The sequence below is a fragment of the Garra rufa genome, chromosome 17, assembly GCF_049309525.1.
Source record: "Garra rufa chromosome 17, GarRuf1.0, whole genome shotgun sequence".
NCBI classification, from domain to species: domain Eukaryota; kingdom Metazoa; phylum Chordata; class Actinopteri; order Cypriniformes; family Cyprinidae; genus Garra; species Garra rufa.
Window position 1 is genome coordinate 40,420,062 of NC_133377.1, and position 18,535 is coordinate 40,438,596.

Sequence of the window (18,535 nt, forward strand, 5' to 3'; positions counted from 1 at the left end):
CGGTCTAAACATATACATTTTGACTATATTTATTATATACATAAGTTTATATGTATTTTATATGTATTTAAATTTGAAAGTAAAATAAATTACAATATTTATGTTATGTCATAAAATGCGTGACTCTGCCGTTGATTTGCTTTGATGACGTTCCAGGGCATTCCAAACACTAATCTATAATAGAGAATATATAGATCAGTGATTCCAAATGAGCGAAGTCCACTTCAACGGATTTACCGTGCTAAGGGATTAGGGAGCAGTGAACACTGCGTAGGGACCCTGTCGATCGGAACGCACCTATAATCTATTTTTCCGTTTAGGTCCAATTTGAAGTCGGACTTTTATTTTGACACTTCAATTTTGGCCATAATGTCACATACTTCACATCATTTCTGTACCGATCGAGAATTCAAACGCAAACAGTACACTTTTCCCCCAAACACATACAGTTAAAGAATAGCTATGTTAAACCATAGTGTAAAACTAAATAAAGAAATTATTTAAAGAGCGATTGATCGCTATTTATTTTTTGGCTTTAAATTTGAAAAGGACTTTTATTGCGTTGATTTAGTCGTTGGTCATACCGAACTCCTGCCGCTTCCTTCACATTATTCCTGTCTTTCATATTTACACACACAGCCGCACCAGCAGAGCTCAGTGTATTTCCTAAATAAACGTTGTGATCCTATTCATAATAAAGTATGATTAGCATGGCCTCCCCATCGTGCGAGAAGACATCCGGGCCTAAAAAGAAAAGCGAGAAGAAGATTGCGTCCAAAGAGGAGTACAGATTATTGTCCAACATCATGGGAGTGATGAACAACTTGAGGAAACAGGTAAATATCAGCAGACATTTGACATATGATTACGTAATATAAAATTACTGTCGTACGCATGTCATAATCTCATGCATTCGTTATATAATATGATATATCTAACATAATACAATATGAGAAAGCCATAATACAATCTAACTGCTTTGTGTTTACATACTTTACATTAAGTTTGCTGTGAGTAATGTCTTACATTAAACTGAAAATAAGGTTTGTTTTCAAACAAGATTTACATAATATTTTATGAAATATTTTATGATAATTTATAAAAAAATAGCAGTTGTTAAATAATATAATGTATATATAATTTATATTTTTTTACATTTATTTTCATGTCTGTTCAATTTAAAAATTTTTGTTTTATTTCTTTTAATCACAAAATTGTATTTTTCTTTGAGTTATTATTCCTGATATTATAAATCTAGTACTATATAAATATAATCATTAAATATAAATATAATATAAAATAGAATTATTATTAATTACAAATATATAGTTTAGATATTAAGTTTTAGCTTATCATTTTTAACTTATTATAATTGAATTAATAATTTAACTTACTAATTAAATTTTTTTATTAACTTTATTTATGTCATATATATATATATATATATATATATATATATATATATATATATATATATATATATATATATATATGCGTGTGTGTGTATAATTTTCAATTATAATAACTATGTTAATACTATTTTGCAATTAATAAAAAATAGGTTAGTTTGTTTACTGATACTTTAAGACAGTTTAATTTTTTTTAAATAATAATAAATATATTTTTTAGATAATGAAATGTAATAATAAAAATATAAAACAAAAAGTTTTTATAATTATTTAATCATTTTTAACTGAAGAAGTTGTAATACATTTTTTTTTAATATTTTGTAAATAATAAAAAAATTTAAATAATGAAATGTAATTATATGTATAATAATTATAACCCAAAAATTTGAAATAAAATGTAGCAATATATATATATATATATATAATGTCTTACATTGAACTGAAAAAAGATAGATAAATGTATGTTTATTTAATTGTGATATTGTTATAATAATTTACAAATAATTTGGCAATTGTTAAATAATAAAATGTATATTAAATTTACATTAATACATTATTTACATTATTATTTTACATTTATTTTATTTTCATGTCTGTTTAATTTATTTATTTATTTTTTTTTTCTATCAGTCATACTTGTATTTTTTGTGGGTTATTATACTTGGTATTATAAATCTAGTATTATAACTGACATCTGATATATTCTTCATATAAAATATAATTATTCATTACATAATAATAATGTAGTTTAGGTATTTAGTTTTAACTTATATTTTTTATAACTTATTATAATTTAATTAATAATTTGGAACTTTATTTATTATTAACTTTATTCATAACTTTTTACTTTTTATAAATTAATTAAGAATTTTTACTTTTAAAAAAGTTTTAATGAAATGTTTATATATTTTGTAAATAATAATAAATATGTTTTAGATAATAAAATGTAATAATAAAAAATATTAATTTTTTTAAATAATTTTTTTTTACTAATAAAAATATTTTTTAAAATATAAACATAATTTTTTTTTTACTTTTTATAGTTTAATAATTTTTAACTTACTAATTTAATTTAAAAAAATATATATATTTTTAGTTTTAGTTGCAATGTTTGAATAATGATGAAAACAGAATAAACAATACAGAATGACTTGTAGCATGAAGGTGAAAATTTGTGACAGTGTTTTTTATTAATAAGAAATAATAGAAATTATGAATAAAGCATTATGCAAATATCAAATAACATCTATTCACGGCTGTGCATGTATTGTCTCTAATGCACCAAAATGGTGTTTGTAGGGAATCCTGTGTGACGTGATTCTGGTGGTGCAGGGCAAACACATCCTGGCACACAGAGTGGTTCTGGCCGCCGCGAGCCACTTCTTCAACCTCATGTTCACAAGTGAGAAACGTTTATTCATCCATCAAACACATCTTTCCGCTTACACACAGATGGATCTAAACTAATATTGGTGCTTTTGCATGTGCAGCAAGTATGATGGAGGCCACGAATCATGAGGTGGAGCTTGGTGGAGCAGAACCAGAGATCATCGAGCTGCTGGTGGAGTTTGTCTACACGGCTCGGTAAGACCTGATGAAAGACACTGACAGAAAGACAACAGCAGTCTAGTGTAGCAAACCTATTTGACATGCATTTAGAGTTAATGTATGTTTTGATTTGATTGCAGAATCTCAGTGAACAGTAATAATGTTCAGTCTCTGCTGAACGCCGCTAACCAGTACCAGATTGAACCCGTCAAGAAAATGTGTGTGGATTTCCTGAAGGAGCAGGTGGATCCCACCAACTGTCTGGGTGAGACACCAGCGACTTCATTTTCCTCTTTTTTAAATTTTGTATTAATTGCAAGATAATTATACACTTCCAGTCAAAAGTTTTTGAACAGTAAGATTTTTAATGTTTATAAAGATGTCGCTTTTGCTCACCAAGCCTGCGTTTATTTGATCCAAAGTTCAGTAAAAACGGTAAAATTCTGAAATATTTTTACTATTTAAAAAAGCTGTTTTCTATTTGAATATATTTTAAAATGTAATTTATTCCTGTGATTTCAAGGCTTTTTAGCATCATTACTCCAGTCACATGATCCTTCAGAAATCATTCTAATATGCTGATTTGCTGCTCAAAAAACATTATTATTATTATTATGTTGAAAACAGCAGAGTAGAATATTTTCAGGTTTTTTTGATGAATAGAAAGTTCAGAAGAACAGCATTTATCTGAAATAGAAATCTTTTGTAACATTATAAATGTCTTTATCATCACTTTTGATCAATTTAAATTGTCCTTGCCAAATAAAAGTATTCATTTCATCATAAAAAAATAAAAAACAATAATTATACTGAACAAGCTTCTATACAAGCTTTTGAATGGTATAGTGTATAATGTTAAAATGCTTTTTATTTCAGATAAATGCTGATGTTTAGATTTTTCTATTCATCAAATAAAAAGGTTTTTAAATATTGATCATTATAATAATAAAAAAAATGTTTCTTGAGCGGCAATTCAGAATCTTAGAATGATTTCTGAAGGATCATGTGACACTGAAGACTGGAGTAATGATGCTGAAAATTTAGCTTTGATCACAGAAATAAATTAAATCTTAAAAGATATTCAAATAGAAAACAGCTTTTTTAAATGGTAAAAATATTTCAAAATGTTACTGTTTTTACTGTACTTTGGATCAAATAAATGCAGGCTTGGTGAGCAGAGGAAACTTCTTTAAAAAAAGAACATTAAAATCTTACTGTTCAAAAACTTTTGACTGGTAGTATATATGATATTTCTGTGGGTTACTATTTCTGATATTATAAATCTGATATTACATGTAATACCTGATATATCCATCATATAATATGATATATCTAACATAACATAATATAAAATGAGATATGACATATGCATCACAAAATCTGAGAAATATGCATAATAAAATATGTGATATCTGAAATATGCATCATATGCATCTTTACAATAAAATTTACTAAATATAATGTCTAACAGTAATCTGAAAATAGACAAGAGATAAATGTATATATGTAAATCTATTTCAAACAAGATTTACATATTATAAGAAATATGTAAAATATTTATATTTAATTATTTTCATTAAATTGTTATATTCTGCTCACCAAGCCTGCATTTATTTGATCCAAAGTACAGCAAAAACATATAAAAAAATGTTTACTATTTAAAATAACTGTTTCCATTGAATATATTTTAAAAAGTAATTTATTCCTATGATCAAAGCTGAATTTTCATCATTACTCCAGTCTTAAGTGTCACATGATCCTTCCTTTTTTGGGAAAGAAATTATAGAAATTAATACTTTTATTGGTGATAAAGACATTTATTTGACAAAAGATGCTGTTATTCTGAACTTTCTATTCATTCAGAGACCTGAAAATATTCTACTCAGCTGTTTTTAACATAATAATATTAATAATAATGATGAATGTTTTTGAGCAGCAAATTAGTATAATTTCTGAAGGATCGTGTGAAGTAATGATGTTAACAATTTAGCTTTCAAATCACAGGAATAAATTAGATTTTGAAATATATTCAAATAGAAAACAGTTATTTTAAATAGTAAAAATATTTCTAAATTTTACTGTTTTTGCTGTACTTTAAATCAAATAAATGCAGGCTTGGTGAGCAAAAGAGACTTCTTTAAAAAAAAAAAAAATCTTACTGTTCAAACACTTTTGACTTTCAGTGTATATATTTCTGTACTTTATTATTGTTGATCTTATAAATCTGATATGATAAAAAAAATAATTTTACATGTGATTTTTACAATCTCTGTTCACATTAAAACTCTCGTTAAAATTTGACAAGTGTCAGGTGAAATCACATTATTGTTCAAAAATGCAAACAGTGGTAGAAAACAGTATACTATAGTGCAATGTTATACCGCGGATATGAATCCGTAGAGGAGTGTTGTGATTGGTTGTTTTGTGTAAGGCATCAGCGCATTGGCTGAGTGTCTGAACTGTCCTGAGCTGAAGGTGGCAGCTGATGATTTCATCCATCAGCACTTCACAGACGTCTACAAGATGGACGAGTTTCTCCAGCTGGACGTTAAACAGGTGACACACCTGCTCCAGCAGGACACGCTGACCGTCCGAGCCGAAGACCAGGTGACAGCACACGGGACGCCATGATGGCTGAAAACTGAACTGTGTTTGATAGGATGACTGACGTGTTTATGTGTGATTGTACAGATATATGATGCAGCGGTGCGGTGGCTGAAGTACGACGTGTTGAATCGGCAGCAGTACATTGTAGACATTCTGGGGAAAGTTCGATTCCCCCTTGTATCCAAAAACTTTCTCAGTAAGACTGTTCAAGCCGAACCGCTGATCCAGGACAACCCAGAGTGCCTGAAAATGGTCATCTGTGAGTTAATACCAGTTTTATTATTATTATGCATTTTTTCCTTTTATTTATTTGAAATGTTATTATTGTTATTAAAATTGTACTTGATTTCTGTGTTTTTATCTAAAAATATTTTTTTAGATAAAATTTGTCTGAAATCATTTTTTTTTTATTATTATAATTACAAAATTATGTAAGGCCATTTCCGGTAGGTAAGAAAAAAATTAAAGCCTTAAAAAGTGGAAATTTTGACTTACCAAGTCAGTCTAAATTATAACTTTAAAAAGTCGAAATTAAGAAAGCGCTTAACGAGGGCGTTCATATTTTGGGGTATTATTCTGCTTGTCTGTAAATGTTATATGTGACCCTGGACCACAAAACCAGTCATAAGGTTAAATTTTACAAAACTGAGATATATACATCATATGAAAGCTCAATAAATAAACTTTCTATTGATGTATAGTTTGTTAGGATAGGACAATATTTGGCTGAGATACATCTATTTGAAAATCTGGAATATAAGGGTGCAAAACAATCAAAATACTGAGAAAATCACCTTTAAAGTTGTCCAAATTAAGTTCTTAACAATGCATATTACTAATCAAAAATTACATTTTGATATGTTTACAGTAGGAATTTTACAAAAAATCTTAATGTAACATGATCTTTACTTAATTTCCTAATGATTTTTGACATAAAAGAAAAATCAATAATTTTGACCCATACAATGTATTTTTGGCTACTGCTACAAATATACCCCAGCGACTTAAGACTGGTTTTGTGGTCCAGGGTCACATATGATTTATTAATAAGGTGTGTACTGAACTTGGTCCTCCAGACTGTTTTAAGACAACTTAATTTATACTAAAGTCATAATTTCAACTTTTTATCTCATAAATTCGACTTTTAAGCCATAATTTCTATTTAGTAAATCATAATTTTGACTTTTATCTCGTAATTATGACTTAAGTCATAATTTCAACTTTTAAAGTCATAATTTCGACTTTTTTAAATCATTATTTCGACCTTTATCTCGTAATTATGGCTTAAGTACGTCACAATTTTGACTTTTAAAGTCATAATTTAGATTTAGTAAATCATTTTGACTTTCATCTCGTAATTATGACTTAAGTAAGTCGTAATTTCAACTTTTAAAGTCATAATTTTTATCTCATAATTTCGACTTTTTAAGTCATATTTTTTATTTAGTAAATCATAATTTTGACTTAATCTTGTAATTATGACTTAAGTCATAATTTCAACTTTTTAAGTCATAATTTTGACTTTTAAAATCATAATTTCGATTTTTATCTCGTAATTATGATTTAAGTCATAATTTCAATTTTTAAGATCATAATTTCAACTTTTGTCTCATAATTATGATTTAAGTCATAATTTCTACTTTTAAATCAATTTCGATTTAGTAAATCATAATTTCGACTTTTATCTTGTAATTATGACTTAAAGTCATAATTTCAACTTTTAAAGTCATAATTTCGACCTTTATCTCGTAATTATGACTTAAATCATAATTTGAATTTTTAAGCTCATAATTTCGATTTTTAAATCAATTTCGATTTAGTAAATCATAATTTCGACTTTTTTCGACTTAATTATGACTTAAGTCATAATTTAAATTTTTAAACTTATAATTTCGATTTAGTAAATCATAATGTTGACTTTTATCTCGTAATTATGATTTAAGTCATAATTTCGACTTTTAAAGTCATAATTTCGATTTTTATCTCAGAATTATGACTTAAGTCAGAATTTCGACTTTAAAGGTCATAATTTCGATTTTTAAGATAATTTTGACTTTTATCTGATAATTATGACTTAAGTCAGAAGTTCGACTTTTAAAGTCACTTTCGATTTTGTAAATCATAATTTTGACTTTTATCTTAATTTTGACTTTATATCTCATAATTTTGACTTTTATCTTGTAATTATGACTTAAGTAAGTTCAAAATTTAAACACATAATTTCAATTTAGAAAGTCATAATTTCAACTTTTTTCTTACCTGGTGGAAATGGGCTTCCTTACAAAATGTATATATTCAAAGATCATTAAATTTCTTTTTTTTTTTTTTTTTTTTAGATATTTATAAATATTTATTTATTTAATTCATGTATTTGATTAATTCTTTTTTTAACTATCATTAAGATAATATGTTGAGATATCTTTATTGCTGTAAAACAGACAATATTCCTCTAATAAACTGAGGTCATAGAAGATTTTTTTCCACATATAATTAAGTCATTTAGTCAACTCCATGTGTTTGTTCTCAGGCGGGATGCGTTATCATCTTCTCTCTCCGGAGGACCGTGAGGAGCTCGGCGAGAGCAGTCGACCGCGCCGCAAGAAACACGACTACCGCATCGCTTTGTTCGGAGGCTCCCAGCCGCAGTCCTGCCGCTACTTTAACCCGAAGGTATACTTTTGGCCTTATTGATAACAAGAATCCAACAAACTATCTGCAAATGTCAGGTGTATCATATCAGTAAGACCTGGAGATCAGCAGCAGAGGTGGTTTATTCAAGTAAATTTAAAATGTAAATTTATCTGTAGTTTTTCTTTGGAAATTTTTACTTTACTACATTCCAAAGCATAATGTTGTACTTTTTACTGCACTACATTTCATAAATATATATATATATATATATATATATATATATATATATATATATATTTTTTTTTTTTTTTTTTTTTTAACCTTTAATACTTAAGAACATTAAAAATTTAGTACTTTCTTGTACTCAAGTAAATCTTTGAAATACTTTTACATGATTAAAAGTGAGAAAGTACTAGATTTCTAATGTAATTAAGTATTAAATTATATTTAATATGAAACATAGTGCAGTAAATGTATAATATTATGCTTTGGAATGTTTTTAGGTAAAATTGTCCAAAAGAAAAACACTCTGATAAAGTCCAGAGACTTGAAAAGTACTTTTACAGCAAAGAAAAAATACTTTACTACTGTCTGCCTCTGATCATGGAAAAAATGAATTTATATTTGATTAATATCATTTTAAAAATGTGTGAGTGTGTGTTTTGCAATAAATATATAAAATATATAAAATAAAGAAATGTTAATCTCTAAAGATTTAAAAAAAAAAAGGGAAATATTTTATTAAAAATAATTGTTTTTTCATTTTTTATTTTGCAATTTAAAAAATTAAATAAATAAATACAATGCAATAATGCAGTCATTAAAATGTATCAAAAGTCATATAAGTGTATCACTTTACGTTATCTAAATATCTTAAAAAAGAGTTAGAAAATCACAAATCAATGGAACTAAGATCCACAGCCATAAAAAAACAGGAAATATTTTATATATGTACAGCAATGTCTCAAATAATCATATGCAATGATTTTAAAAAATGCTACAAAAATGGAAATATTTTATGTAATTTTTTTAAATAATTTTAATTTTTCAACAAAAAGTGAAAAATCAAGTAAAAAAAACTTCTCAAATTTCTTTTGAAAAGTCTTAAATGAATTTAGTATTTTTATTAAATAATAAATATATTAAATTAGGGCTGCACGATTTAGAGAAAAAATCTAATTGCGATTTTTCTGATCAAAATTGCGATTTGCGATTTAAAATGCGATTTACTACTATTTCATAAAAGAGCTACAAGTTTGATATGGTGGTTTTAACAGCACCAAAGAAAGACCAAGCATAATCACAAAGTATGCTACACTGTTCTACTGTTTATTTAAAACCTCTTAAACATTGTTGTCATTTTTTAAATAAAGTTGTCATGACAAATTAAGAAAATAACTACAGTATCTTAAATAAAATTGAATTAACAATTAAAATGATATAATAAAATATTATTTAAATCTTTTAAAATAAAATATATACTATTATACAAAATTAATTAATAAAAATATTATATATTTTATTATATAAAATCCTAAAAGATTACATACATACATACATACATACATACATACATACATACATAAATAACATCATTTTATAACAAAATATAATTAAAATCTTTTAGGAATCCAAACACACTGTAAACTATTTTACATTAGTAAAACACTGATGATAACCTACATTAAGAGACACTTTGTTGGGAAGTTGAGCCGCTGCTCCCGCTCATCTTTTCCAAATGGCGTTACCGTTATTTGCTCAGTACATGCAGTAGAGACCTGCACTCCTACGGGAGTACAGCGGGACCCGACGCAAACGAATGCTGCGCGGAACATAACTTGATGGGAGAGTGCGGCTGTTCGGGACGCGGGAAAATAAAATGATTCGCGGGACTCCCGCAAAATAGAAATATCTAAACAAAATATTTAAAAAACAAAACATTGTTATTCATCTATTGCACAAAAGCAGCAAGAACAACTAGTATACAACTTACAGCTATGATTAGTAAGCACAGGGATAGACAGTCATCAGAGGTGTTTAAGTTAGAATCCACTCACTGCTCAAATGTTCTTGCACAGTGCTGAATATTGCGTGCTCACGAATTAAAACACACGAAGTGTAGACATTGTGAAAGATTCATTGTGCATACTATTCATTGTAGAGCTTGATAAGTTCGCGTATAAACTGAGATATCAGCTTTAAAGGAGCTGTGTCTGCTTGCATTTTCTGTTAAGAATAACAGTGGTTTGTGAATATTGATGCTTAGCCTATAGGCTATAACAAATATTTTTATCGGGGACGTTTATGCTGGGGTTTTGTGAAACTTACGAGATCTGTTTCATGTAAATTCAATTGATGTACTGAAAAAACAACAACTATAAAGGTTACTTTTATGCGGGCTTTTGCGGACAGAAGCGGGACAAAACATGAATGTCGAGGCGGGAACGGAACGAGATAAACCTATTTCTGCGGATGCAGGACTGAAAAGTACGTCCTGTGCACGTCTCTACATGCAGTGTTAAAATGCCCCCTATTGGTTAAACTCTGCATCAAACGTAATATAAGCATGAAGATGTAATGTGCACATGAAGCGACCTGTCAAAAACGATTTATATGCTTGTTACCACAGTTGATAATTAATCGAAATAATCGCAGCTCTTGCGATTTGAAAATCGCACCCTTTCAAATCGCGATTTCGGTTTAAAAACGATTAATCGTGCAGCCCTATATTAAATAGTTAATAAAACCATAATGTTTTTGGTAAATGTACACTAACAGTCAAAAGTTTTTGAACAATACGATTTTTAATGTTTTTAAAGAAGTCTCTTCTGCTCACCAAGCCTGCATTTATTTTATTTTATTTGATTTGATTTATCCTAAGTACAGCAAAAAGAGTAAAATTGTGAAATATTTTGACTATTTAAAATAAAGATTAAAATTCAGGATTCTTTGATGAATAGAAAATCCAAAGATCAGCATTTATTTGAAATAAAACGTTTTTGGAACATTATACACTATACAATTTAAAATCTTGAAGTCAGTATATATTTTTATTTTAAATAAATTATAGAAATTAATACTTTTATTTAGCAAGGATGCTTTAAATTGATCAACAGTGATGATAAAGACGTGTATAATGTTACAAAAGATTTCTTTTTCAGATAAATGCTGTTCTTTTGAACTTTCTATTCATCAAAGAAACCTGGAAAAATTAATAACATATAAAAAAATAACAGTAATTTTTTTTTTTTTTTTTTTTTTTTTTTTACAGCAAATCAGAATATTAGAATGATTTCTGAAGGATCATGTGGCTGGAATAATGATGCAAAAAAATCCGCTTTGAAATCACAGGAAAAAATTACATTTTAAAATATATTCAAGTAGAAAACAGTTATTTTAAATAGTAAAAATTATTTTGGATCAAAAAAATGCAGGCTTGGTGAGCAGAAGAGACTTTAAAAAACATTCCAGATTTTACTGTTGACTGGTAGTGTATATTTTCCACATTATGTAATCTAAGTCTGCATAAAATTATTTTGAAAAAAGTTCTTATGCAGTGTTTGTGTGTTTCAGGATTACAGTTGGACAGACATTCGCTGCCCCTTTGAGAAACGCCGGGACGCTGCGTCTGTGTTCTGGGACAATGTGGTTTACATCCTGGGTGGCTCTCAGCTCTTCCCCATCAAACGCATGGACTGCTATAATGTGGTGAAGGACAGCTGGTACTCCAAACTCGGACCCCCGAACCCAAGGGACAGTCTAGCCGCCTGCGCCTCCAAAGGAAAGATCTACACCTCTGGAGGGTCAGAAGTGGGTGAGTTTGTGCAGAGCATCACATGGGTTTGAAGAGAAACTGGAAATTAGGGATGCACCGAAATTAAAATTCTTGGCCGAAGCCGGACAAAATAAAACACTGGGCCGAAGGCCGATTACCGAACACTGTTTTTTGTGATTTTTTCCCCCATGTATTTTGCCATTTTTTTTCACCATTGCATAAATGAAATAGCCAAAATGTACTTTTTACAGTTTTGTCAATTATTACAGAACAACAATTTAAAAATATTTTCTTATCACTGAACATTTTTAACATTCTAGTAGACATTATAGGCTACCAACAAAGCACAATTTAACTTAAAATTAATAAGTTAGTAAAATAATATTCTTTGGCCATTTTTAAGACCCCCTTCTTGAATCAGGCAAGTATTTTTAATGTACAAATAAATGCAGCCTTGCTGAGCAAAGGAGAATGTTATAATAAATGTATCAATAGAGCTGATGTAATGATTGTTATCATTATTTTTGTCTTACTTTTTAATTTATTTTACTACTTTTTGCTGACAGCAGCAGATTTATGAATGATTCTCATCATGCAGATTTTCCTGGCGCTTCGGACTTTGAACCCTGACTAAGGAGCTTGTGCAGCGCAGTTAGAATAAATACAATTAGTGCGTGTATTAGACAATATGTGACCCTGGACCACAAAACCAGTCTTAAGTCGCTGGGGTATATTTGTAGCAATAGCCAAAAATACATAGTATGGGTCAAAATTATTGATTTTTCTTTTATGCCAAAAATCATTAGGAAATGAAGTAAAGATCATGTTCCATGAAGATTTTTTTTGTAAAATTCCTACTGTAAACCTATCAAAATGGTATTTTTGATTAGTAATATGCATTGCTAAGAACTTAATTTGGACAACTTTAAAGGTGATTTTCTCAGTATTTTGATTTTTTGCACCCTTAGATTTCAGATTTTCAAATAGATGTATCTCGGCCAAATATTGTCCTATCCTAACAAACCATACATCAATAGAAAGCTTATTTATTGAGCTTTCATATGATGTATATATCTCAGTTTTGTCAAATTTAACCTTATGACTGGTTTTGTGGTCCAGGGTCACATATAATGCTCTGTAGTTTATTGACTAATGGTTTAAGGCCATTTGGCGATTTCAGTCATCATATAGTAACCAACAACAACCAGCCCTTTCTCTTCTAATGGAAGACATGTGATGCGATACTAAACAATCTCTCGCTGTCAGTGCTTGTAATGATTTTTGCGTCTTTATCGGACAGTTTTAAAAGCTTCCACACTGCCCACATGTTTGCTGCATTAGTGCGCACCTCTATTTGATCACGTCACGTCATTGTTTGGTATAATTTAATTTGCCTTTTCACTTATACGGTTGCCGAACATTCGGTGCATCCCTACTGGAAATGATAGGTCAATGATGTTTGTGTTGATTGTGTTGACAGGAAGCTCAGCTCTGAATCTGTTTGAGTGTTACGACACGAGAACAGAGACGTGGCAGACGAAACCCAACATGCTCATGCCGCGCTGCAGTCACGGGTCGGTGGAGGCCAATGGCCTCATTTACGTCTGCGGAGGAAGCCTGGGAAACAACGTGTCCGGGAGGGTTCTCAATGACTGCGAGGTGTACGACCCCAACACTGAAGAGTACGTCTGTTTCCAAGTATTTATTCATATTCTAATATTTATAACATCTAACATCTAATATTTATATTTTATGTCAAATTTATTTAAAATTTTAATGTTTTTAATAGTTTCTGCTTCAGTTACTGCTCCAAAAAAACATTTTCTATTTTCAAGACACTGAATTTAATAGAGTTTCTTAGCAATAGGTTGTTATTTATGACACCTACATTAATGTTCTTTTTTTGAAAATGTAAATTGTCATCATTTCAGTTTTTTTTATTATTTATATACCATTATAGTAATTATACGGTTTTTTTTAATTAGCTTTTAAGGTTATGTTTTCATTTTAATGGTAGTTTAAGATTTGTTGATTTTTATTTTGTCAATTTTATTCATTTTTATTTAGCTTTGATTTAATTTTAATTTATTTTTAGTTTGTTTGGAACATTTGAGTTATTTTAAATAACTTTTTTTATTTTAAAAATTTATTTCAATCAATGTTTAAAATAAAATATAGAGAAATAAACCGAAATAAATAAAAACACTATAAAAATAACATATTTCTATTTTCAAGACAGAATTGAATTGTGTTTCTTAACAATAGGTTGATATTTATGTTGATATTTATTTATTTATTTATTTCAAAATATAGTTTACCTTAAATGTAAATTGTCATCATTTCAGTTTTATTTTAGTATTATTTATATACTAAAGCTTTAATTTTTAAGTTTTCATTTTAATTGTAGTTTAAGCTTTTGGGATTAATTGAATTTATAATATAAAGAAATACATTTGAAAATATCAAAATAACTTTAAAAATAAAATACATTTATTGAAAAAATTAAATATAGTATGAATAATATTTTATTTTATTAAAAAATTTGATGTTTTCATTTTAATTGTAGTTAAAGCTTTTGTGATTTTGCTTTTGCCGGTTTTATTAATTTTCTTATATTTCTATTTAGCTTTAATTTAATTTTATTTCAGTTTTAGTTTGTTTAGTAAGTTTTTGTCATTTTAGTACTTAAACTTATTTTTTCAGTTAGTTGCCAAAGAAACATTTCTAGATTTTATTATTTCAAAATTATTTCAATCAGTGGTTTTAATTTATAATATAGAGAAATAAATTTGAAAATATCAAAGTAATTTTGGAAAAAAAAAAAAACATTTATTGAAAAAAAAATATATATGAATAATATTTTCTTTTATTCCAAATTATTTTAATTAATAATTAAATATTTTTACAGTTTTTGCTGTACTTTGGATCAAATAAATGCAGGCTTGGCGAGCAGAAGAGACTTAAAAAAAAACATTAAAAATCTTGCTGTTCAAAATCTTTTGACTGGTAGTGTAGATCAAATATTTAATTTCTTTACCTACATTTCATGTGTCCATTAATTTACATTAGAGCACTGCAAACAAATGCGTCATTAAATTATTGAAATATTATTTAAGCATGTGTGTGTGTTTTGTGTGGTGTCTCAGGTGGAGAGCTCTCTGTGGGATGAGGGAGGCCCGTAAGAATCACGGTCTGGTGGTGGTGAACTCAAGAATATACGCCGTCGGCGGGCAGAACACACTTGGTATGTTTCTATGAAACTTTAATGTATTAAAGGAATTACTTCCAAAATAAAAATGTACAAATAATGTACTCACCCCCTTGTCATCCAAGATCATGTTCATGTCTTTCTTTCTTCAGTCGTAAAGAAAAAAAAATGTTAAGAAAAAATGTAGGACTTCTATGGTGCCTCGAGTTTGAACTTCCAAAGGCTCATTCTCCAACTCCCCCCGAGTTAATAAGTTGATTTTTGCAGTTTTGAAATCCATTCAGCCGTTCTCCTGTTCTAGCGATATCACTTTTAGCATAGCTTAGCAGAGATCATTGAATCCTATTAGACCAATAGCATCGCGTTCAAAAATGACCAACGAGTTTCCATATTTGTTGTATTTAAAACTTGACTCTTCTGTAGTTATATCGTGTACTAAGACCGGTGGAAATGCAAAGCTGTGAGTTTCTAGGCTGATATAATATGTAATATGGCCGAAGCAGGCGGAGTATTATCAGAAATGAGTTCCCAGCTAGTTTAGCATTTGCACATGTGCTGCGTGGTATTACTGCTCCTGCTTCGGCCTTATTACTGCAGCAAACTTCCTTGACTATTACGCCGGAATGGGAGTGTAGTTCCTAATCTTATCAGCCTAGAAACTCGCAGCTTTGCATTTCCACCGGTCTTAGTACACGATATAACTACAGAAGAGTCAAGTTTTAAAAACAACAAATATTGAAACTCCTTGGTCATTTTTGAACACGATGCTATTGGTCTAATAGGATTCAATGATCTATGCTAAGCTATGCTAAAAGGGATATCGCCAGAACAGGAGAACAGCTGAATGGATTTCAAAACGGTAAAAATCAGCTTATTAACTCGGGGGGAGTTGGAGAATGAGCCTATTTCCAAAAAAAGTGGAGTGTTCCTTTAAATGCAGCTTGAAAAGGCTCTAAATGATCCCAGCCAAGGAAGAAGTGTCTTATCTAGCAAAATGATAGGTTATTTTCATAGAAAAAAACAATTTAAATACTTTTTAACCTCAACCGCTCGTCTTGTCTTGCTCTCTCAAGACAGTTAGGGTATGTCGAAAAACTCCCATCGTATTTTCTCCTTCAACTTCAAAAATCATTTTAAAATCCTACATCGCTACAGAAGTACCGACCCAGTCATTGCAAAGGGACCATGCAAAAAAGATCAAACACCCTTAACAAAAAAGGTAAAACAGCGATGTAGGATGATTTTGAAGTTGAGGGAGAACATGAGATGGGAGTTTTTCAACATACCCTAATTGTCTTGAACCAAAAAAAAAAAAAAACAGAGTACATGCAGAGCTAGACAAGATGAGCATTTGAGGTTAAAAAGTATATAAACTGTCAATTTTTTGGGAAAATGACAGAATGTTTCGCTAGATAAGACCCTTCTTCCTCGGCTGGGATTGTTTAGTGCCCATGGAAGCTGCATTTAAACTGCATTTTGGAAGTTCAAACTTGGGGGCACCATAGAAGTCCATTATATGGAGAGAAATCCTAAAATGTCTTTCTCAAAAAACTATTTCTTTATGACTGAAGAAAGAAAAACATATCTTTGGATGACAAGGGGGTGAGTACATTATCTGTAATTTTTTATTCTGGAAGTGAACTTCTCATATAAACCGCATTTTGGAAGTTCAAACTCGCGGGCACCATTGAGGTCCACTATATGAAGAGAAATCCTGATTTTTTTCCCTCAAAAAACAATCTCTTTACGACTTAAAGGAGTAGTTAACTTTCAGAACAAAAATTGACAGATAATGTACTCACTCCTTTGTCATCCAACATGTTCATGTCTTTCTTTCTTCAGTTGTAAGGAAATTATTATTTTTTTTGAGTAAAACATTTCAGGATTTCTCTCCAATTAATGGACTTCTATGGTGCCCCCGAGTTTGAACTTCCAAAATGCAGCTTCAAAGGGCTCTAAACGATCACAGCCGAGGAAGGAAGGGTCTTATCTGGCAAAATGATGGGTTATTTTCTAAAAAAAAAAAAAATACAATTTATATACTTTTTAACCTCAAATGCTCATCTTGTCTAGCTTGGCAAGATGAGTGTTTGAGATTAAATAGTATATAAGTTGTAAATGTTTTTAGAAAATAAACAATCATTTTGTTAGATAAGACCCTTCTTCCTAGGCTGGGATCATTTAGAGCCCTTTGAAGCTGCATTTTGGAAGTTCAAACTCGGGGGCACCATAGAAGTCTATTATATGGAGAGAAATCCTGATATGTTTTCCTCAAAAAACACCATTTCTTTACGACTGAAGAAAGAAAAACATGAACATCTTGGATGACAAAGGGGTGAGTACATTATCTGTCAATTTTTGTTCTGAAAGTGAACTACTCCTTTAAGAAAGAAAAACATGAATGTCTTGGATGACAAGGGGGTGAATACATTATCTGTACATTTTTGTTCTGGAAGTGAACTTCTGCTTTAATATCCTGCTGATCCTGGGATGATCGTTTCTCTAATGGTGATGTTTGGTCTCAGGCGGTCTGGACTCGGTGGAGTACTATGAAATCGGCAGTAACGAGTGGAAGATGGCGTCTCCGATGCCGTGGCGCGGTGTGACAGTGAAGTGCGCAGCCGTGGGCTCCGTCATCTACGTGCTGGCCGGGTTTCAGGGGGTTGGCCGTCTGGGTCACATCATGGAGTATTACACAGAGACTGACAAATGGGTGGTTTCTAGTAAAGTCCGTGCATTTCCTGTCACCAGCTGCCTCATCTGTCTGGTGGACACGTGTGGCGCCAACGAAGAGGACATGAATTCAACATCTTCATCCTCATCATCATCATCCGCGGATGGAAGAATGTAGCATTGCCATCAGAGCGTATGGATGATATAAAACCACTGGAAACTACAGACTGAGTCCTCGTTGTGCCAAGACTACATTCACTGCATTAAATGTTCACCCGATTACGGTTTGTGTCTTTAGTGCAGGTACAGATGTGAAGAGCTTGCCGCTCAGATTTAACCAGTCAGGTTTAACATTATTTTAATTGTTTTGTTGAGATAAGGCTGCTTTTTTCTTTATGTCCTCTGTGACAATTTATTTTGATATTTCGAGTTTTAACAGACATCTTATGGGTGAAAAATTAAGCGTACGGCTTGTGTATTTGATATACACAGTTCATTCTTTGGAAACATTCGTATCTCTGAGTTTATCAGATTTTGGGGACTAAAACGTGTTTTATGTTGGTTTTTATGTTTTAGGAAATTGTGTTTTGATGTGTTTATTATGTGTAAACAAACTTGTAACTTTCATTTTTTTTAAATAATGATTATATTATAATTTTGATGTTGCCGAACTACAATAAAACA

At 29.9% G+C, this 18,535-nt stretch overlaps 1 protein-coding gene across 1 annotated transcript; it reads left to right on the forward strand.

Annotated features, from left to right (window-relative positions):
* Positions 1 to 632: 632 nt before the first annotated feature.
* klhl7 (kelch-like family member 7) lies at positions 633 to 18,535 on the forward strand. The gene is made up of 11 exons (XM_073821935.1): positions 633 to 836; positions 2,709 to 2,811; positions 2,900 to 2,993; positions 3,098 to 3,222; positions 5,389 to 5,564; positions 5,649 to 5,823; positions 8,092 to 8,234; positions 11,769 to 12,009; positions 13,451 to 13,652; positions 15,117 to 15,214; positions 17,704 to 18,535. The coding sequence occupies exons 1-11, from the start codon at positions 702 to 704 to the stop codon at positions 18,027 to 18,029; spliced, it is 1,818 nt and encodes a 605-aa protein (XP_073678036.1). The 5' UTR covers positions 633 to 701; the 3' UTR covers positions 18,030 to 18,535.